General features: G+C 38.5%; 1 protein-coding gene and 1 non-coding gene across 2 annotated transcripts; both read left to right on the forward strand.

Moving 5' to 3' along the window:
* Positions 1-1,972: 1,972 nt before the first annotated feature.
* eif4e (eukaryotic translation initiation factor 4E) lies at positions 1,973-19,810 on the forward strand. The gene is made up of 7 exons (NM_001015909.1): positions 1,973-1,996; positions 10,389-10,486; positions 11,524-11,619; positions 13,182-13,245; positions 13,328-13,441; positions 18,036-18,175; positions 19,252-19,810. Exons 1-7 carry the CDS (start codon positions 1,979-1,981, stop codon positions 19,364-19,366), a joined length of 645 nt encoding a protein of 214 aa, NP_001015909.1. The 5' UTR covers positions 1,973-1,978; the 3' UTR covers positions 19,367-19,810.
* On the forward strand, positions 15,904-16,034 carry LOC116408503. Its single transcript, XR_004221006.1, has one exon.
* Positions 19,811-24,060: the final 4,250 nt, after the last annotated feature.

Here is a 24,060-nt window from a genome sequence, read left to right on the forward strand (position 1 = left end):
TGCTGGTCTTTTTTTCAATATTTAAATTCTTTTACCGTGCTCCCCAGACAAGGATTGAAGTGGTGTGCCACCCTTGGCTCGATATATATATATATATATATATATATATACTTAGACTGTAAGCTCTACTGGGCATGCACCTCCTTTCTACTGTGTCTCATACTACATGGCACTTATTCCCTGTGCATTTATATATATGTATTGTATTTATTTATTATAACACTTGTCCTCCCTGTGTGTAATTTTGTAAGATTGTACAGTGTTGCGTACCCTTGTGGCGCTTTATAAATAAAGTTATACATACCTACATACGAACATAAGTATATTTTCAGAATTAGCTGATCTTCACCATTCCTAAACACAAATGATGGTTGGATGAAACATTTATCCAGGCACCTTTGTAGCTTTATTAGTAGTTTTTACAGACTGATGTAGTATTTGTACCCATAATTAGAGCTGGGCGGTATGACCAAAAATTTATATCACGGTATTTTTCAAAATTATATCGGTGTCACGGTATTTGACGGTATTTTTTTTCCATGCATGATTCGGTGTTAATCCCATTTCCTAATAAATTAGAGAATAATTACTGCAGTATTGAAAATCAGAGTCAGGCAAGCGAAGGATCGCCAACAGAAAGTCGTAAAGGTAAATCAGGCAGGCTTAGTTTCCCAGGCAAGGCCGCAGACAACATAGCACAGGAGGAGGAGTTTGATAGCTTTAAATACCCCCCACGCATACGCAGAACCGGCGCCATCAGCGCGTCACGGACGTGCACGCTTTGACATGTACGTGCGCTTTGACGCACGCGCACCTGGACGCGCGTGTGCAACGTCCCGCGGACAATAGGATGCACACGCAAGGAGGCGTGCGAGACCAGGCCGCACGGGTGAGTACCCTGACACCCCGGTATTGCGGTATCTGAAAAATTAATATAGTTTTTAAAAAAAACACCGGTATTCGGTATTAAACGGTATATCGCCCAGCCCTACCCATAATTCTATATGGTGCTTTGGACATCTGTTATAATAGTTGTTATTCATCAAAAGTAGTCTTACTGATGTATGATAGCTTCTGTAAACCTTTGAAATTAAATTTTAGGTGTAACCCTAAATTGTATAATGCAATTTTCTGGTGTCATTTTGTTTCGGGAAATACGTGTATTTATGGGTGAGAAGTAAATAATTTTAATAATTCAGTTCTTCAAGGCTGCGGCCACAATGTCAAATAGATGCACAGTAGTGTAACATAAGTTTTCTGTATGCCACAGCAATACTGAAACTGCTTATCATTCAGAGTTCCCCTGGTTCCCACCCTGTATAAACAGGGGCTTCCATTAGTCTTGGATCTGCTCTGTGGCTAAACCTCTCTGATGAGATATAAAAGCTTGGTGAGGGCAAAATAATTATTTAACTGCTCATGGTGAATTATAAAGTTTATATCTTATTATATAGCTACAAAAGTGGAAAATACAAATCAGAAAGCGATTTTAAAAATAAAACAGAACATTTTTACAAAAGGAAATGCTAGCAAAAGATGTTTACTTAATCGTTTGAGGAAAGAACTAAACTTTAGCCAAGTGCTCGGTATTGAAAGTACTGGGTGTGATTCACATCAGAAGCCAAGGCCACTTTAGGCATAAGTTACCAGCTGCCCTGCATATGTTGCACCTTTACATACACTTCCTTTGTGTCCTTCAACGTTAATGAAAGATCAGATGCCCGCCTACCAATGCCTTGCAAGTGACACAGAACCAAATCGTAATAGTAGTAGTTCCCAAGCGACCATTTACACTACAACTCCCAGCACCCCTTGCGCGGCCTCTCCCTCTTTACAGGTTGCTGGGCGGGGCTACGCAGACTCAGCTGTCGGCGGACGTCACGTGGCACGCCCCAAACCAACCGGGTTTGAAAGTAGTTTTTTTTTAACCTCCTCTTCTTTCCTGCCAGCGGCGGCTGTGCAGTCACAACCATCTAAAATGGCGTCTGTGGAGCCGGTGAGTAGATGCGTGACTCGTGTACAGGCAAACCCACAAGCACATGGTTTTAGATGTTGCTTTGGCGGAGCGACTGACACTTATTAAAGCAAGGGGGCGGCCAGGTCTCCGCTAGGCGCTCAGAAAGCCGAGGGAGGAGTCCAAAGTAACATGTTTCTGCTGTTCTAGGCGGCGGCGGCTGCTTTTACTGCAGCTACAGGCATCGTAGGGGATGCCGCGATCTTTGCCCCACCCTATGTCCCGGTCGCATTGCTAGGGGAATGGCTGCTACTTACACCGTGTGTGTGTGTGTGGGACACCCGTGCGCGCTCCCGCCCCCTCCATTATTGTACATGTGTGTGCGCGTCAGCATGTGACGAGGAGCCGGCTGGCCGCGTGGCGGGCACACACAGGGAGGCGAGACTTTTTGGCTGCACCGGCCATTTACGGGCGCGTCCCGGCATTCCAGTCCGAGTGCGCCGTGTCCATGTTGGGTTTGGTTACTGCGGCTAACCTGTCACTATTGCATCGATACCGTATTGCTTCTCTCATAAACTCCCCGCCCCCCATCGTGTTGCACAAGTTAATATGGCAGGGGTGTCCCCTCCTCCTCCAGCTTCTACTGCACGTTGCCTTACTCATTGAAAAGGCGCAGGCATATGTCTGTACATTCACTTCCTTGTAAGTCTCCTTTCCCTCACATGGGCAGCTGGCCGGCCTTGTCGCCAATAATCACACGCAGAAAGCCCACAAGGGGAATCTAGTGACTTATCTTTCAGCTCTTTTGCAGTCCCTGAAATTGAAAGAAGTTAGTCATTTTGTCTAATCACATGGTGTCGTCCCAGTAAAAATCACGTTTGTTGTAATAAGTAGAAACCTGATGCATGGCCAAAGAATGCACATGTCATGGCTGTGAAACACTACAGAGAATGGCATTGCATTTAATTGGCGTGACTGAGGGATTGTGACATGACTAGGTGGCTCCCTGGCTGCACAGTATTGCTTTTAATTAGAACTAGAAGAATGGGCACAGAAATTGGTACCGGTATGGGACCTGTAATCCAATGCCTGGGGACCTTGGGGTTTCCGGATAAGAGAGCTTTCCGTAATTTGAAACTCCATAACTTAAGTCTGCTAAGAATAATTTAAATATTGAATAAACCCAAAAGGATTGTTTTACCTCCAGTAAGGATTAATTATATCTTGGTTAGAATCAAGTACAGGTATGGGACCTGTTATCCAGAATGCTCATGACCTGGGGGTTTCCGGATAAGGGATCTTTCTGTAATTTGGATCTTCATAACTTAAGTCTGCTAAAAATCATTTAAATATTGAATAAGCCCAAATAGGACTGTTTTGCCTTCAATAAGGATTAATTATATCTTGGTTAGAATCAAGTAAAAGGTCCTGTTTTATAGTTACAGAGAAAAAGAAAATCATTTTTTAAAAATAAGAAATATTTGCTTAAAATGGAGTCTGTGGGAGACGGCCTTTCCGTAATTTGGATAATGGGTTTCCGGATAAGGGATCCCATACCTGTACCACAACAGTTGCATAGTTAGAGACACTGGCTACAGACATCAGCAAGTGCTAGTAATTCTCCTTGCAGCTATAAAACTAGATATTTATATATGTGTAGAAATATTTATGTGCGTATGATATTGTGGTGCGTTTTTTTTTCCTCAAGGCAGTCTGTGGTGGTGGGAATGCTTTGGGTTGTAATATCCGTACAGGCTGAAGTTGCTTAAAGTTTTTTTTTTTAATAAAGCAGTGTGTATTCAGTGTTGTGGGTCAGCCATATGCTATACTGCATGAATATTTTAAGACTGATGTCATACAAAAAAGTCTGAGTTCTGGAGCAGTTGAAAATTTTTGAAGGGTCGCGCCGATCCTAGTGACCTCCAGTTCTCCACTGGCTGAGAAGTGCTCATTCGCGGCCATTCAGTCTATTGTATACTTAGGTGTCTGTCATTTTTTGTAACAGGTGTATTTCAGTTTTGAATGGCTATATCCATAAAGATCCATTCATTGGTAGGGGGGGGGGGGGTCACTAGAACAAGCAGATTTTGCAACCCACAGGCTTTCTTTTTTTGTTTTTTTTTGAGCAGTCTTATTGGCCCGGCTTTAGTATGAAGGAAATAACATTCTGAAAAAATGTAGTAGCTATTCTTTAATCTACTATTTAGCACTTGTTGCTTTGTGATTTTGCTAGTTTATTTCTAAAACCTTTCACACACTTTTTACCCCCAAATGTATTGATTCTGTTACATGGAGCATTTCAGTCCTCTTGGACCTCCCAAGGACCAGATTTGGGAAATAAGCTAACACATTCACACGGGGATCACTTAATAACATGAGTGAGTGTAAGCTGTCCCTGGCTGCACCATAGTCTTATCAAGTTTCCCATTTAAATGAATTTGAATGGCTGCTGGAAGACAAGGGCATTTTGATCACTGGCTGGAATGCAGCATTCAAAAAGTAATCTGTGTTCTCATAATGTCTCCATTACAGTCTCAAGGTATATGTGGACCAATGCATCTTCCACGAAAATGCGCTTTAAGTGTGATGATTTGTCTTGTCTTGGCAGATCGATCTCGCAGGTTTCCTAGATTGTTGGATAGAGCAAATGTTTATTTGACATTAGTATATCAAGATCCCTTTTTGTTTCTCTCCAGGAGCATTTAAGCTAAATTTCACCTAGACTAGTCACTTATTAAGGGGACAATATACACTACTTTTTAACATAAACTCTGTGAATAGGGCATGTGCTAAACATACTTTTTCCTATTGTTAGTTAAGAAATAACTGTTTTTTGTTATTATTTGCACCAAACAAGATAAAGAACCCAGTTTTACTTTAGTGCTTCCTGATATTCCTTGTTCTGGTGAGTGGTGGAGAAGCTGGAGAATTTCCAGTCCTATGAGAAGCCCCTCGTAATGAGCTCCTTAAAGGCTTTAGCTTAGGGGAATGAGATGTTTTGCAGGTCACACAACAAGACCAATGCTATTAGTAAGAGGAAACTTTGCACAACTTCAAAAAATGAAGAGGTGCATATGCCTTTCCACAGGCGATTCACTTTATTGCCAAATGTAAAAATTTGCCATCTGAAAGCTTGTGAGTTTCTATAGAAGTCAATGGGAGTTGTCCTAGGCAAAGTCAAGCCATATTTTTAATTCAAGATATTTGAGTTTTATTCGAGTTTGTAAACTCAAAAATTCAAGGTATTCTGTTTTTTTTTTTAAATGCATAAGTTTACCACATTAATAAATAAGCGAGCATTTTATATGCGAGTTTATTCAATTTAGAAAAACAAACTCAAATTCACAAACTCGAAAATTGCTAAATAAGCCCATAAATGTCAATTCCGATGAGGAAAAGCACCACACAGAATGCTGTAATGAATACTGTCATCGCCATAAATACTTTTTGGCTGACTGCTCCACCTTTTTAACATTACAGAATTGTCAGTGCATTCTTTTATAACTTATAAGACTGCTTTGCTGATGACCTTGCAGCAGTCCTTTGAACAGACTCCCCAGTGGTCTAAATCTTTGTAAGGTCTTCTCGTTTAAGCATGGTTTACTTTAAAATTTACATATACATAGAGAACTTGAGTAAAAAGGTAAGCAAAAATATTAAACACAATAACTGCAGATCCTCTCAGCCAATGTGTTTTTTGGGGTGGGGGCAGGATCATTGACCTAACAAACAGCATTTTAGTTGTGAGATGGAAAATTCAAAATAGAAACTCAAAAAAAAAAAAAAAACCATCCAAAATAATTGATGAAGACCAATTTACTTTTACAAGAAGAGGTTTAGTACACTTTTCTGCATTTTGACATCGTTTGTGGCAGAGAAATATGCACTATAGGACACCATGTATGCTCTGTCTGTTTAGCCCTAGGTACCATGGTGCGAAGATGCTACATGGTCAGCTCTTATATGCCTGCCCTAAGGAGGATGGGGACCTTGTCACAAGGAGCACTGAGGCAGGCTGTCATGGTTTCCTCTCCGTTACAGGACCTGTAACCCAGAATGCTCGGGACCTAGGGTTTTCTGGTTAAGGGATCTTTCTGTAATTTGGATCTCCATACTAGAACTCTGCTAAAAATCATTTTTCCATTAAAAAACCCAATAGGATTGTTTTGCCTCCAATACGGATTGATTAATTATATCTTAGTTGGGGAAGTACAAATAAATATTTATATATTTTTTTAAAATGTGAATTATTTGATTAAAATGGAGTCTATGGGAGATGGCCTTCTGTAATTTGTAGCTTTCTGGATAATGGGTTTCCTTATAACGGCTACTATACCTGTAGTGTAGTGTAAAAACTGCATTTATATTATATTTATTTTTGTCAGCTCTGATGCACTTTTTTTTAACTTATGCCCAACTGAAGGAGCTCAGGTTAAAATTATTTTTACCACAGTAGAATATGTGCTTACACAGTCACAATGGCATGTAACCAGCATCTTTGTGGATTATTGTTAGGTCTGCTTCGATTAACCAGGCATTTTTAATGCCTTCATTCTAAAGTATGGAAGTGGAAGTTAAGTGCATATTTTAAATATTGGCACTGGAAACCCGTTATATATTTCTTAATTCTTTAGTGGTGCTTCATAAATAAATAGTAATTATAGTTTTCTAGCTACAGGTCAGCAACGTGTCCTAAACAAGTTCATTTGCAATGATACAGGTATGGGACCTGTTATCCAGAATGCTCTGGACCTGAGGTTTTCCGGATAAGGGATCTTTCTGTAATTTGGATCTCCATAACTTAAGTCTGCTAAAAATACAAAGTACTGTTTTATTACAGAGGAAAAGAAATCACTTTTAAAAATTAGAATTATTTGCTTATAATGGAGTCTATGGGAGATTCCTTTCTGTAATTCGGAGTTTTCTGGATAACTGGTTTCTGGATAAGGGATCCCATATCTGTATTTGTGTAAATGGAAAACAAATTTATCCATATTTATTTTAAAATAGATGTAACATTTACTGTACTTCGTATCCAGTTTATATCGATTACCAAGATAACATGCACACATTGTTCTGCAGTTGTTCTACAGTTACATTAACAGGTTTATTTTTAAAGTGCTCGAAGCAACTCTGTCTCTGGATCTACGCATATCAGATTAACTAGAAATTATTTTAATTGGTTTGCTGTATAATTTGAACTATGTAAAGGACATGCCAAACCTTCAGGTCTATTTCCTGTATAAAGAAAGCCCCTATTGAGCGCTCTGGTTCCCACAATTGGAAGGAAGCTTCAAGCGTGTGTCGCTATGTTGGGGCACACACATGCACATTATGAGCACGTGCGCTTGTAATGCCTGACGGAGGAGGGCCGCATCAGCCTAATAGAACAGTAATTTGTTCTTTGGTCTCCCACAAGAGCACAAATCATTAATTTACCCTTAATTATGGAAACGTAATGCCTGTTTCATGCAGGTATAATTAAGATTGCATTGGGTTTTCTTTCATCACACTTGCAGGGTAGTGGCACAGTAAGCATTTTAGCTTGTTGGGCATGGGACAAACACAAATCTCTTTTAACTAGCATGGGACCACTTAAAATCACCTCGTTTAAGAAGGCAGCTTTTTTAAAGCTATGGCAGTACACCAGCTTTCCAGCAAATCCCATTCAGTAAAGTAGAATTTTGTCCCACACCGCACAAGTTGAAGAACACCAGAGTAACAAAATTCTCCTGATTGTCGCATATGCAGTTACCCTTATCTAATATTGAAAAGCTACAAAAGAAAGGCTTCTTCAAATTAACTTGAAGGGGCTGTTTGACATCAGTAAGTGACTAGATTTAGAATATATCTTTATTGTCATTGTCACATAGTAAACAACGAGATTTAAAAGAAGCAAGCAACAACTCAAAGCAGTGGCATAGTAAAAGATAATATCAGTCTACTGTTACATATTTAAAGCCATAATTGCTCTTGGATAAAAGCTGTCTCTCAGACGATTAGTTCTGGCTTTAAATGCTCTATATCTCTTCCCTGATGGCAAGAGCTGGAAGAGACAGTGGCCAGGGTGAGTCGGGTCGTGTGCAATGCCCAGAGCTTTTTTCCGGCAACGGGAAATGTAAATGTGTTCCAGGGTTGGGAGCGGACAATCAATTACCTTTACTGGAGGAGATAATTGTGACAGTGTGACATAGCATCTTCCTAATAATTGTGTGTAAAAATATATATGCAATTTTTGTATCTCTTTAAAAAGAGCTAAATAGGCATAACACAACCTTCCAATTTTCTGCATGGATGTTGGTGAAAAGGTTTTTCTGTCAGGCTTTTCAGCAACTTTATTGTGGGTAGAAGTTTCTGGGTGGATGCTCAGTCTGCAAGTTGCAGTTCTGAAAACAAATGTGTCCAGTTTTCCTATAGTCAGCTCAGTGCTTCCTGACGTAGACATTCTGTGCTCTGAGACAACATAATCGTTGATCTTGTATTTTTTTGTGTTGCATGTAATACTGACACATTTTTACAAGTCATCAGTATGTCATCTTTAGGACCTTATTTCCCAGGGATGATAGGGTGTCTTCACTCCTAAATTAGTCAAGCCTAAAAGTTGGTGTGGCTGTCCCTTTGAGAATCATCTGTTTTGGAGGGCAAAATAGTGTATTCTGCAGGAAATGAGGTCCAGGGGATGACATACCAGAGACTTTTAAAAATGTGTTCGCAAAATGAGAAAAAATTGATTTATGTAGTTCTAGCATCTGATGCATAGCTAATTATTTAGTACTATATATCAGTGTAACGTTTTTAGAGTTGTCAAAAATCTGCTCCTTTAGTTTGATCAAGTGAATTATTTCTTTTAATTCTAATCTTAAAACAGCTATTCGCTTATGATCTTAGCAGATCTTCATCTCCGAGTATTCTCTGTACAGTGAAGTACATGGGCCGGAGTACAGTTTGATAGTTTCTTCCAGGAAGATTTTCTCCATATTCAAGTTTGTTGGATGGAATATTAGTGCACCTTAGTTTTAAAATAGTGTCACGGATTCTCAGATGGATAGATAGCAAGGGTCCATGCCTGTGCAGGACATTCACTTTTTTTGTGCTTCTCCAGTGTAATTTTGGCCACCTTGTGTTTAAGATAATTGCTCTGTGAAAATCTGGAGTTCTTTTGCAGTAGTTTTTCCCTATTTTGCACCATCCATTCTTCCTTGTATTTTAAGTAGTTTCCCAGACCTTTTTTGATAAAAAGCTGAGAACTGAAAAAATACATTAAGTGAAAGAAAAAATGTTGAAGTAACCTGAGACCTAGAAGATTGAAAAGTAAATCTGATCTAGAAATGTGTGGTTACCACTCTTGGTGGTGTGCAAGTCTGTGTTTTTAAATTAGAGATTGTAAACCACCCTGAAGCTGGTGATATACGTTGAGATTTTTCTCTCCCTAGCGACTAATTTCACTGCAATTCAACAAATCGGCCAAATTATTCTAAAGTTAGTAGACACCGAACGATTGTGGATATAGCAGTTTTTCTTCCAACATTGGTCAGAAAATTGATTGGGCAGGTTTGAAAATTTTCGTTGTTAACAATGAAATTTGACCATTGTCCAATTATTTGTAGGACCAAACAGGTCATTTTTCTAGTTTCAACTAGATGATATTGCTTATAATGGTCCTTTTCGTTGATGAGCAGATGTTACTTTTAAATGATTGTTTCAGGATAAGCTTGGTCTTACGAAAATGAAGAGATCTTTTAAAAATCTTAATGTGTATGGCCAACTTATGGGTAAGGTCACACAAGTGTATTATCAGCCTGCGGATAAGCAAAGGCTGACGATACACCTTACGCTTAAAAAAAACTTTTTGTGCCTGCTCCGAGAAGCATTGAATCCACCTGGGTGCAGGCACACACGGCCAATATCCGCCAACTAACGCCAGACTTGGAATTGCCCAATATTTGCTGCCTGTGCCTGCACCCGGGGTGGAATCAATGCTTCCAGACGCAGGCACAACAAGATTTTTTTTTTAAGCATGGGGCATATTGTCAGCCTTCGCTGGGCAGAGCTACACAACTTTTTAAATGGCGCTAAAAAGATGAGGCAAATAAATCTTGTTTTACCACCATCTTAGTTCTCATAGATAACCACAGAAATGACATCCCATTGTCAATACATTATGAAGTACTATTAATAAATATCAAATATACAATTAAGACTGTTAGATTTAAACAAGCCTTGTGGTCCAAGGCATATTTCTAAAAATCGAGCATCACGCTCCCAACACCAAATCGAAAATTTAACATTCATATTGTACTACTCAAAGTTCCAGAATATGGGATACACAACTTCACGTTCTGTATTGAACAATATTTTTGACTTTTTTTTTTTTTGTTTTGTTTTTGCAAACCGGAACTAACTGGATTTAAATGTTTCCCTGTTTTTTTGTTAGGAGGGTACCAATCCCCAATCTACGGAAGAGGAAAAAACAGAGACTAGTCAGGAGATTGTAAGCCCCGATCAGTACATTAAGCATCCACTACAGAACAGGTAAAAAAATCCATATTGCAAATGTGCTATGCATGAATAATGCCATTTTAAAGACAGTTTATATACTATAATTACATTTTAGGTTAACTAATAACCTCTGTAGATTGAGTAGAACTGAGTCAGACTAATTTCTTTTTTTGAGTGGTAAATTACAATGTATACATTGCAGTGTTAATGCGGTGCACATGTCTCTAACCTGGCCTGTTAAAATATGGCTTACTTGAGGTTTTATAATCAAAATTCATATGTCCCAAGAGTAAAACAATGCCGTGCCCTGCTAGTATAGACTAGTTGCTGAACATCTGTTAAGCCAAAATGTTCTCTACTTAAAAGAAACTAGAATGTAGTAAGTAAGACCAGAATGGTTTATGTATCTGCACCTGCTTTGCTCTGACTGATGCCACCTTCCATTGAGCTGTGTTGAAATTCTCTGAGAAACCAGCTGCTTCAAGTACCAGCATGTTTATATGGCTGTAGAAGGGCAGGCTGAGAGATGTATTTTTTTCTTTTATATGATAAGACTCCTTGGAGATTTCACAATGCAGTCTGTTCTTTTTGGTAGGGTGCAGTCTGTAAATAATTATAATTTATATGACATTTAAACAGCAAATTGTACCATAACCTAAAGGAAAGTCAGATATGGAATATTGGTATTGTATGCATACAGAAATATTAAGCATGCTTGTTCAATACAGCGGACTGCATGTAATTAACATGGTTTTTTTTTAAAGTGAATATCAAATCATGGTCTCTTTAAAGCCATGGTACCTGAAGTAACAAACTATATAACTGCCGTCTCCATTGCATTCATATTAAACTTGCAGCACTGTGTGCTATTGTGGGAATATGTGCATATAAATGTGGTCAGCCAGTCGGTATCTGAAAAATGCTATTTTTGGACTTGTAGCAGCTGGATTATGGGGACCTCCTTCCTTGAGACTAAATACAAAAATGATTGGAGGGCTTTAAAAATTCATTAAACAATGTGTCTATGTATGTGTAGAGATATTAACAATTAACTTTTTGGAAATTTTTAGATGGGCCCTTTGGTTCTTCAAAAATGACAAAAGCAAAACTTGGCAGGCTAACCTTCGCCTAATTTCAAAATTTGATACAGTTGAAGATTTTTGGGCGTAAGTATTTTTTTTTGAGCATAAGCATAATAAATAAGATGTGCTTTGAATATTTTACCTATTTTAATGTAAAATTGCTTTTTATTTATTTTATGTATTTATTTTATAATAAGCAAAAAAATATTGTTTTCCTTCTTTCACCCACAACCCCCCAATTTCAGGAGAAAAAACAAGCTCTTTATCCTCTCCCTTCTACCTGCTGCCAGCGTCTTAGGTTTACAGATCACACGGTTGCTAAGAACAACCTTGGATTTTCAAAGTATAGGTTCTTTCATTTTTACTCTTTGGATGTGATTGTAATCACTTAACCTGATACCCCTGACCAGTGCTTCTGTTAACAGGAAACTGTCCCGGCTCAGGGTACATGTGAGCAAGTGATACTTTTCTCCCCTTCTTTATTAAAAATCCTGGGGCCAATGCATGTGCAGTAGCGAAAAAAATGGCTTTTTTTGTTAAAGGTTGGCTTTTCACTCTACTATGCATGCGTACTCAGCACGAATTAAGAAGCAGGAAGAGGATCACTAACTTGCATGTACCCAGAGCCAGTGCAGTTTTCTGCTAACAGGAGAGCACCATTAGCTTAAAATAATAGGTAGTTTCATTGAAATCATGCTCATACTGTCCCTTTGCCATCTGCAGTTCTTATGGTTACATCACTGAACTCTTAAGCCGATGAGTTGCAGCAACTTGGAAAACAGCAGAGATGCCTGAAACTGTAGTTTGCAATACAAGGGATGCCTGTTTAAATATGTTTGCCCTGGAAGATTGCTTGTGAAGACTTAAAGTGGACCTTTGATGAGATGTGCAAAAGTTATATTCTTGTATATGTTGTTCAGGGCTTGCTCTGCTTCCTAGTTGATCTGCCTGTATATTAAAATCTTCTGCACTAAAATTCGAGAAAATAGGCATCACTGGTTGGCTGACCCACAAGCAGGCAATGCAATAATATAACAGAAAGGATGTTGTCCTACGCTGAACTTGATTTTAAAGTAGCATGCCTTTATATTATATTTGGGAAGCCCATCTTCCTCCCCTCCTCTATAAATCTTGTTTACTCTCTTTTTTCTTTCTCAAACTGCTAAAATCGATAAAAACTTTAAAAAAAAAAAAAAATCCTCTGCACTGAATGGAAGAGCTCTTTATACAGAGCATGTTATTTTCATTCTCCATCGATGGCACTCACCAACTTGTGCCGGATGCTCACCAAAAAATATCCATCCGCAAAATTGAAAGCACTCACAGCAGAACAGAAATTTAAAAAGGCAAAAACATTTATTATTCTGTACTCGTATCTACGCGTTTCGATCCACCAGGGATGCACCAGAGCATGTTATTTTGATATAACTCTGTAATATGATAAAGGATTATGGGAAATAACAAAACCAGTGCACTATGTATAAAGGTATCAACAGATGTGTTTTTTATATATTTTAGCTGCTGATAACTGGCCTTACTTAACACTCCTTTAGAAAACCTATACCTGACAGAAAGGAAGAGGGGTGTGCAACTACAGTAGATTAACTTTTCTTGATGTATATGGTGTTTGTTTTTGTTTTCTCCAGGCTTTACAATCATATCCAGTTGTCTAGTAATTTAATGTCAGGATGCGACTACTCGCTCTTTAAGGTAAGCTCTTGCAAGTCCTGCAGAACATTAAGTACTTGTTTATTCTGACTGTTGAGTGATATATTTGTATCTTTCTGATTAGGATGGGATTGAGCCTATGTGGGAAGATGAAAAGAATAAGCGTGGAGGTAGATGGCTAATCACACTAAACAAACAGCAGAGAAGAAATGATTTAGATCGCTTTTGGCTAGAGACGGTAAGCTTGTTTGATTAATCTAGTTAATTGCCTAATAAAATTATTCAATTGTTGTTGTATTTTCTATATATTATATATATTTTTCTATATAGTAATAAAAAAACATGCTTATTAACTGGAGCATTTTATACCTGGTGAGAGAACAGTTGACACAGTTGACCACCCTTACAAAAATACAGCTTAGTCATTTATTAGCATCCCCTTGTGGCTATTATGGAATTACACAGCAAATACATCTCTCGACTATTATGCATTTTAGCATTCTCCAAATATGTAAACTAGTACTTCCAGAATTCCCCTGTAGCCTAAATTAGATGTATTACATTAATTCTTTCAATTGGAATTTCGGGAGAAATGTTCGTGGAGTTGTAGATGAAGTGTTCTTAGTCCATTTTACATTACTGCTTGTTATACTAAAGAAATTTCTTTCCAAAAAGTTGTTCCATTCACTTTAATGGAGTAAAATTATAGTATAATTTCCAGACTAATTCAACATATGCACCTAAATAAATAACACGCCGTAATAAATTACACTATTTTCTTCTCAGTAATTTCTCCTTTGGCCACATTTATTGCTCTTGAGTGTTGTAATATATCATTGTATAGGAAAATCAAAATACGGTTATGGGATCTGTTATCCAGTAACCCATTATCCCGAAAGCTTCACTTTAAGGGATGGCCATCTCCCATAGGCTCCATTTTAATTAAAGAATTACATTCTTGAATTGATTTAGTTTTTCTCTGTAATAATAAAACAGTACCTTGTAGTTGATGCCATCTAAGATATAATTAATCCTTGCTGGATGCAAAGCAATCCTGTTGGGTGTAGTTATTGTTTAAATAATTGTTTAGTAGACTTAAAGTTTGGAGGTCCAAATTATGGAAAGACCCCTTTTCTGTAAGACCCCAGGTCCTGAGCATTCTGGATAACAGGTCCTATACCTGCACACTCCTTCATAAATATCGCCACTTTTAACTTGGTAAGGGATTGTGCCTGCTGCTTTCAGTAATGGTGATGGACCTGAGAATGGGGAATAACACAACTTACATAGTTACATAGGGTGTAAAAAAAGACCAAAGTCCATCAAGTTCAACCAGTCCAAGTAAACCCAGCACACACAGCCTATACTTACCAATCTATACTATCACATGCATAAACTATATCTATATATATATATATATATATATATATATATATCTATATATATCTATATATATCTATATATCTATATATCTATCTATATATATCTATCTATATATATATATATATATATCTATATATCTATCTATATCTATATATATATCTATATATATATATATATATCTATATATCTTGGATACTATGCTTGTTCAAGAACTCATCCAGGCCCCACTTGAAGGCATTAACAGAATCTGCCATCACCATCTCTAGGAAGGGCATTTCACAACCTCACTGCCCTCACCATGAAAAACCACTTGCGCTGCTTCAAATGGAAAGTGGCCTCTGGTGCATTGATTGCTTTTATGGGAAAACACAACACCCCCTATCTATAATCCCCTCTAATACTTGTACAGAGTAATCATGTCCACTCGCAAGCGCCTCTTTTCAAGAGAAAACAACCCCAACCTCGACAGTCTAACCTCATAGCTTAAATCTTCCATCCCCTTTACCAGTTTAGTTGCAGTCTCCGCACTCTCTCCAGCTCATTAATATCCTTCTTAAGGACTGGAGCCCAAAACTTCACCTCATACTCAAGGTGTGAGGCCTTACCAAGGACCTATAAAGAGGCAAAATTATGTTTTCTTCCCTTGAGTCAATGCCCTTTTTTATACAAGACAGCACTTTATTACACTGCCTGGAATTAGACAACTTGTTATCTACAAAAACCCCTAGATCCTTCTCCATTAAGGATACCCCCAACTTGATATGTAGCATGTAACAAATTGTGTGTATAAAACAGGGAAATTGGTCCATTACAGCAACACACCTTATAGTATTTTAATAACTCACATAGACCTAAACAGATATGGACCTACAACTTTTTAAAGCAGAAGGAAAGGCAAAGTCACTTGGGGGTGCCAAAATGCGCAGTAGAGTGAAAAAGCCAAGCTTTAACAGAGAATTCGGCTTCGCACTCTACTGCGCATGTGCCTGTCGTTTAGTCTTTGCAAAACGAAGGAGGAAGCGCTGCGCTACAGGTACCCTGGGCTGGTGCTGTTTTCTCCTAACAGGGACACCAGCCCTGGGGTACAAGGTAAGTGATTAAAGTCACTTGGGGGTGCCTAACATTTTGGCACCCCCAAGTGACTTAGCCTTTCCTTCTCCTTTAAAGACTTAACATTAATCTCTATCTCATGCTCATTATGCTTTTCTCTAGTGTTTGCACGTGTTCTGTTTTACATCACTGCTTTTTAAGATGCTTATCACTAAAGTGATGTTTAGAAGCTGTTCTTATAATTTACCCTGCATTATTGCCATATATATGGAGGATTAAGAAAGTAGATCTTTTCAAGTTTCATGGATCCTACTGATACTGTCCTCCTACATAAAATGGTAGAGGAACAGGACTGTTTGCAAGTTTGTACACAGGACCTACTTAATCTACCAACACGTCTAAATGTTAATAGCATTCTGTTTTCAGCTACTAAATTGCATACGCAGTGGGGGTGTTTTACATGCATTTCCTACTTCATTCTTTTTTAATCGTTTTTATGCACTTCTGGTAAAATTAAAGTGTTGTCTTAGAGGCCCATTTATCAACATTATAATTTTAGTGGTTTGAGTTCTTTGAAACCACAAATTCCTTTCCACGAAAACCATGTTTATTTGCAATGTCAAAAATGAAACCCCATAGGAGAAGTCACGTGAAGCACTTGGTCTCGGAATGTTTTCCTGGTAAGACTAAGGCACACCAACTGCCTATGTCTCTTGTCTTGAATGGCAACTACTGTATAAGCGGTCACAGGTGGTTGCCATTTAAATCAATTGACAGGGCGCAATTACATTTTGTTGTAAGACAAAAATAAATACTAGTATTCTATATTCTATTCAATATTTTATTTCTTTAACCCTGTTTAAATTAATTTGTGTCAGAAACAGGTGTGTAATGTACACATTTTTTAGCTCTAAGATTCCTTAAAGTATTTTAACACTTCTTGAGTTACTTCCTGAGAGCGCAATGATTTTGGTTTGCAGTGATATTTCTTTATTGTATGCTTTATTCATGTAGCAATAGTAGTTGTGAACATGTGACATCATCTTAAAAATTACACTCATGACTTATTACATCTACTCCATAAAGACTGCAGTGAATCCAGAGATTGCTATAAACAATAGACCAACATGGTATATAAAGTCTCTGCATGTGAACTATAATTGATATTTGGTCACTGCTCACATTTCAGCATTCATCTGTTAAGGGATCTCCACAACTATAGCTTAGGGGTATATTTATCATGCTGTGTAAAAAGTAGAGTGAAGCATTACTGGTGATGTTGCCCAGGGCAACCAATCAGCAATTAGATTGTAACAGTTAGAAAATCAAAGCAAAGCATCTGATTGGCTGCTATGAGCAACATCACCGGTGATCTTTAACTCCACTTTTTACACAGCATGATAAATATACCCCCAAATAACAAGTGGTCTACAGTTTCATTATCTGGTAAAACTTGAAGTACAGCAAGCCCATTATTTTATAAGGCACTCGGGCTAACAGTAAGGGATAACTGTAGGACTGAAATAGGGTTGGGGGTAGGGATTTGCTTTGGTTTTTGCAAATATATTTCCCCAACAAAAGTTGCAATGAATACTTGACTTACATGTTGACGGAAGCCTTTTTTAGTGGGGCTATGCATTAGCTTTGACATATATATTTATATATTCGGATAAGAAATCAGGCAACTTTTATTTATTAAAACATGTGTTACAATAATTATGTCACTTCTGTTTTTGAGTGTTGAACTATATTATCGCTAGTATTTTTATAGAAAGTGCCCAATAGTTGAGCACACACTTAAGAGGACAAACATTCTGTATTAGAGCACAAAAATACATTTAGACTGAAAGCTGAAAGATCATTCTTCTGTACAGGTATTTTGGTTGTAACATGTCCCCTTAAAGGAGCTTCTCCTGCAGAATCCTGCATTGAAATCCATTTTTCAAAAACCGATTTTTTTTTTTTATATTTAATTTTGAGAAATCACATGGGGCTAGCCATATTCTTCATTTCCCAGGGTGCCACAGCCATGTGACCTGTGCTTCGATAAACTTCAGTCACACTAATCTGCAAGTTGGAATGATTTTATGGTCTACTTTTTATTTCTAAATGACACTATTTACATTTAAATTAGGTAACCTATATGTAATAAATCATTACAATGATTAGGTATCAGTTTTGTTTTTCTTCTGTTTGATTCTCCTTGTAGATCGTAAGCTCTTTTGGGCAGGGCCCTCTTCACCTCTTGTATCGGTTATTGATTGCTTTATATGTTACTCTGTATGTCCAATGTATGAAACCCACTTATTGTACAGCACTGCGGAATATGTTGGCGCTTTATAAATAAATGTTAATAATAATAATTGTAGCATGTCTCCTTACGTTTGTTCATCTTACAGCTTATGTGCCTTATTGGAGAGTCCTTTGATGAATATAGCGACGATGTATGTGGAGCAGTTGTAAATGTTAGAGCAAAAGGGGATAAAATAGCAATCTGGACTACTGAATTTGAAAACAGGGACGCTGTTACACATATAGGGTAAGTCAGAATTATTTCCTTAAAATTATGTGTGCGCTGGTAATCTAATTTAGACCTGCTAGGAACAAACATGGAATAGCTCCAATATGCCTGCTTACTTAAGGGAATAACAAAAACCATAGATAACAATAGGCAGAAAGTTTGGTTATCACAAGCCATTTTCATTGCACTCAGGTTGAACAAGACATGTATATTGCCCTTTTATTCTTGGCAACCTGCCCCGGGGCAGAGATCACGAATTTAGTTTTGATCAACTTGAGGTTCTTTCTAAAATGCTTTCTTAATGAGAATATATGTTGGTGTATGTTTTGTGTCTATATGTTCAAAGAGGCACGCTCACATGGCCTAGCAAAATCGGCATGCTTGGGTCAAGTGTTTGATCCCCAGCATGGAGTCCTCACTTACTGTGCAACAGAACTTTAAGATGGTTAAACAAACAAAAGCATGTAAATGGACTTACCTTATTAAATATGTGCTTTTATTCACTAAGCATAGCACTGAAGATTTTATATACTAAAGGACCAATTTATCAAAGGTTCTTAGACATTTTTAAAGAACTGCTTTTCACCCTCAGATTTAGATTTTGATATTTTTCCTTCTGGCATTTTTATTTTGAGAAAATTTTGAAGATTAAACTGCAAAGATCAGTCCAGTGGGCTCATTAGTATTTGTTTAAATGCCACTTTACTAGAACATAAAGCAATATCTGAAAAATGGAGAGTGAAAAAGACATTAAAATGCTGCCATTTTGTAGCTCACCTCTGACTGCCTGGACATCTTGTAGTTTACAGCCTTAACTTTATTTCTCAAATAAGTAATCTCACAATGTTTTTAATCCTAGAAGCCCATCAAACACATTTCTATAAAATTTATATAGTAGAATCGCTCCCCAATACCATCAAGTATCATCTGATCATTTTTTTGCAACATTTACCTACATAATAGTAGTGCTACTAATCTTGTAAATTCATCAATGGTTTTTTATGAGGCACAGGTAATATTGTTAACATTTGAAAGTTTGTTTTATCTTATAACATTCTTTGTAACTTATTGTGCTTATTTTGTCTTTAACACAGGAAGGTTTACAAAGAAAGATTAGGACTTCCTGCAAAGGTAGTGATTGGTTATCAGTCCCATGCAGACACAGCTACTAAGAGCGGCTCCACCACTAAAAATAGATTTGTTGTTTAAGAAGACGCCTTCAGAGTATTCTTTCATAGGAGACTGCGTCAAGCAATCGCGACTTGGGAGCTGTACCAAAGCCTCTACAAAAGCAGAGTGGACTGCATTTAAATTCAAATTCCATCTAAATATTGCTAAGATTTGTGAAAAGTCTTTGGCCTTTTTGTCTTGTGCTATGTTCAAATCTCCTCACCACCCCCACCTTTTTTTTCTTTTTTAGTAAAGTTATCCAATCAAAACATTTCAATGCGCAGATGCCCATCCTCCCAGTGTCCATATTTGTTGCCCAGGTTATCTCTGTAATAGAGTTTTAGCGCTCTTCTATTACAGAAATATTTATCCTGAATGTGCACCTACATCACCCACAGTAAAATGAAGCTCAACATTTGCATTGTATGCAGTACAGTAGTTTGGTGATTTGCAAGGCGGAGGATTAAAAAGCATTCAAACTTCTCTAGCGATTCATGGTTTTGTTTTATTTAAAAAAAATTTTTTTTTGTTTTTTAACAGCATTGTTCTGGCTGTAATTTGTGCTGATGTTGGCTGCTAGGTTTAATTTATTTGTTTCCCTCCTTGATAACATTAGTGATATTCCTTTTTTTTTTTTTTTTTTTTTTTTTTTTTTGGTGATGGATCTGGGGGAAATGGGTTAAATAAAAGTGTTATTTTGTGAGTTTATAATCCTCTTTTTTTTCTTTTATATGACATTTACAAAGCTTTGCTGCAAGTTTATGCATTTCAGTAGAATCAGTGACCTGTTTCTGTGATTTCTTAAACATAGTTGTGGATTTTTAATTTTTTTTTATGTACACCATAATGACATTCCTTACTAGAAATAGTATGTCTGTTTTTTTTTTTTTTGTATCTTATGGAGTATTTTAACACATTGTATTAGACTATATTTTGCTTTGGTTAAAAAAAAACAAAAAAAACAAATGGCTCAAGTAGCAAAGCAGTCACCATTCATACAATTATTAATACAGTGTACAAAACTGTAAATAAAATGTGTACAGTGAATTGTCTTTTAGACAACTAGATTTGTCATTTATTTTTTCACCTTCGAAAGAGACATCATGTCTGGTATAGACAGTACTGGTTTCACATTTAGAGTTTACATCCAAACAAATGAATTGTGTTTACTAGTTAAAATGTCTTCATAAATTGATTACAAGACAGGCTACAAAAATACTTGTATTGCATCTTCCATTTCTCAAATTAAAAAAAAAATAAATCCCCCCCCAAATCCTGTTAGTTGTTTGACATTCAGGCATTAAAATGATTTTATTTCCAGGACTTTCATGTAGAATCAGTATTCAGCCTTTTTTACATCTGTTCCAATTGCCGTATATTTTCCTCGGTTTACTACTATTACAGACACAACTCCTTGCCTGGTATCTGAAATATTTAATATTCCGTCAGTTGGTTTGTCACTTATTTCTTTTACTACTTTTGTTTTATTTTTGACTAAATATTAATAAACATATTTAGGTGAATGCACAAACGCTGTTTAAATGGTTCCTATTATAATTAGACTAATATGCCCCTTTAAAACAAAATTACATCGGATGAGTTTTGGATGCCATATAACAAGATCACAGGCCAAATTTTTTGTGGAGGTCCTTGAACTATGAACTCTGGTGTCTTTATAGTAAAACAGAGGGAAGGATATTTTTACAGGTTCATGTTTTTGCCTATTTTAGTATTACAATAAGAGTCAACCACAAAGAAATGTGTTTAGTTTTATATTTATTTAAAGAGTTGCCTCGCGAGGCATTTTCGGCGAATTTGCTGAAATCGCGCCGCCGCGAGTGCCATCCCACTGGCGACTTGCCATCCCACCGGCGAAAATGTAAGTCGCCAGTGGGATGGCACACGCAGCGGCGCGATTTGCCTAAATCTCCTGCGCAGCGTGTGCCATCCCAACGTCGACTTACATTTTCGCCGGTGGGATGGCAAGTCGCCAGTGGGATGGCACACGCAGCGGCGCGATTTGCCGAAATCTCCTGCGCAGCGTGTGCCATCCCACCGTCAACTTACATTCTGCCGGTGGGATGGCAACTCGGGGAGATTAGTCGCGGGCAACTAATCTCCCCATGTGCCAGAGCCCTAATACATTAAAACTCACCCACGTTCTATTCATTTCTATAGGATTGTTAGAAGCGTATTCATCAAGTGGTGAGTTCTAATTTTCACCCATTGTTCTAAACTCACATTTTGATGAATCTGCTCCTAGGTGTCCTTATGCTCTGTTGGGACCAAAACTCTTAAAGGCAATGGCACATTTGTGTTATTTTCGCCCAATAATTTTCCCACTTGGTAGGCTAGAAAATACACCTCCAATTCATCCCAATGGTAATATGCCTAGGGTCAGGGACATACTCTGGATATAAATAGTCTACATGACCCTGCAAAACGGCAAGTTTTTGTTTGATAAAAAAAATTGGTATTAGAACTTTTTTCAACCAAACACATTCAGTCTCATCATAAATAGTATACACCTGACATGAATTAAAGTGACTCTGATTGAGCTCAGATAAGGGTAATGCCACACGAGGCATAGGGCGGATATTTTCAGCAAGCGTTTTTCCGCTTGCTGAAAATATCCGCCCTACACCTCCTGTGGCATTAGCCTAAAGTTTTGCTGTTCCTGTAGGACAGTGCTGCCCAACTGTTTTTAAATGTTATCCGCACTGAGTGTTCACACCAGATCAGCCTGTATGCCCCACTATAAGACAATGCACCTTTCACACTTGTATTGTTCACACCTTAGATGTCTGTTTTATATTGTGATAGGTTTTCCTGTGGGTGCCATGCTCGGGCCTATGCTGACTGTGTGTGTGCCATACTCTACCTGCCCTACGCTGCCTGTGTGTGCGTGCTATACTCTGCCTGCCCTATGCTGTCTGTGTGTGCCATACTCTGCCTGCCCTATGCTGTCTGTGTGTGCCATACTCTACCTGCCCTATGCTGCCTGTGTGTGTGTGCCATACTCTACCTGCCCTACGCTGCCTGTGTGTGCGTGCTATACTCTGCCTGCCCTATGCTGTCTGTGTGTGCCATACTCTGCCTGCCCTATGCTGTCTGTGTGTGCCATACTCTACCTGCCCTATGCTGCCTGTGTGTGTGCCATACTCTACCTGCCCTATGCTGCCTGTGTGTGTGCCATACTCTGCCTGCCCTATGCTGCCTGTGTGTGCCATACTCTACCTGCCCTATGCTGCCTGTGTGTGCCATACTCTACCTGCCCTATGCTGCCTGTGTGTGTGCCATACTCTGCCTGCCCTATGCTGCCTGTGTGCCATACTCTACCTGCCCTATGCTGCCTGTGTGTGCCATACTCTACCTGCCCTATGCTGCCTGTGTGTGTGCCATACTCTGCCTGCCCTATGCTGCCTGTGTGTGTGTGCCATACTCTGCCTGCCCTATGCTGCCTGTGTGTGCCATACTCTACCTGCCCTATGCTGCCTGTGTGTGTGCCATACTCTACCTGCCCTATGCTGCCTGTGTGTGCCATACTCTGCCTGCCCTATGCTGCTTGTGTGTGCCATACTCTCCCTGCCTTACCCTGCTTGTGTGTGCCAAACTCTGCCTGCCCTATGCTGCCTGTGTGTTATACTCTCCCTGCCTTACCCTGCTTGTGTGTGCCAAACTCTGCCTATGTGTACCATACCCTGCTTGCCCTATGCTACCTGTGGGAGGTGAACCTGATGGTTGTTTGTTCTGGGAGTTTATCATTTGGAAATAGTTTAAAGGAGAAGGAAAGGCTAATAAATTGTTAATCTCAAGCTGCAGGCATACATTCAGTTCTCTCAATAGTGCCCTTAAGTCTCCCCATATTTCACCTCTTCAGATGATCAGAAGCCTCATAGGAAAAAAAAAAAAACCAATGAGCTCTGTAAACAAATTTCCCATAATGCTACGCTCCTGCACCAAGACCCCTGTACATACACTGTTTGTAAGACTGAGGAAGCTTCCTGCTGTATAGCTCAGATAACACATTCCTAAGGAAGGGGGAGGGAGCAGGAGAGGAGAGAGCTGCACAGACTCTGGCACAGGAAAAAGGAAACAAGAAATCTGTTGTTTCTTTTGATAGAGGACTTTTCTGTGAGTGCTTATGACTGTATTTACATGGACCTTTCTGATAAAGCTTACTCCGTTTTTACCTTTCCTTCTCCTTTAATTATGTGCTGGGGCTTTTTTGCACAGGGAGGAGGATTAGGCATATGGATTTAAGGGTATGTCTTAATATGACAATTCTTTACATATGAGTGATGGGTGATATTCCTGCAGTGACTGCCAACCATTCAGGGTTGCATACCCCTCTACTCTTCCCTGTTGCTGGACTGGCCGGAGGGTTCAAATAACTGTCAATCTCCTGCCCATTCCCCAGTTCAGATGTGGCAAGTGGGCGGTATGTTGCACCATGATTTTTGCTGCCCTAGGCCTGTGCCCTTTGTGGCCTGCCCACAAATCCGGAGCTGCAAACATTTGTCTTTTTGGTGTGTTATTACCATTAATGTGCATATGGTCTTCCATTATCAGTCCTCTGTACCACAGAAGTTGAACAGCACGTCTGTAGGATAATTCCTCTTGGTCTCATAGTCCACAAAGAATTTTCAAAACATGAAAGGAATCTGGAAAATTTGATGGTGTTATTTTACGTAAGTCCCGGTAGAAGAAAAAAAAATGCTCTGTCCTAACTT

Source organism: Xenopus tropicalis, chromosome 1, assembly GCF_000004195.4.
Source record: "Xenopus tropicalis strain Nigerian chromosome 1, UCB_Xtro_10.0, whole genome shotgun sequence".
Classification (NCBI taxonomy): domain Eukaryota; kingdom Metazoa; phylum Chordata; class Amphibia; order Anura; family Pipidae; genus Xenopus; species Xenopus tropicalis.

Bases quoted from the DNA above. Each gene is read 5' to 3' on its own strand.
- eif4e (NM_001015909.1), top strand. The intron at 10,487-11,523 runs GTAAAAAAATCC...GGAAATTTTTAG, and splicing joins AAGCATCCACTACAGAACAG to ATGGGCCCTTTGGTTCTTCA. The intron at 13,246-13,327 runs GTAAGCTCTTGC...CTTTCTGATTAG, and splicing joins GCGACTACTCGCTCTTTAAG to GATGGGATTGAGCCTATGTG.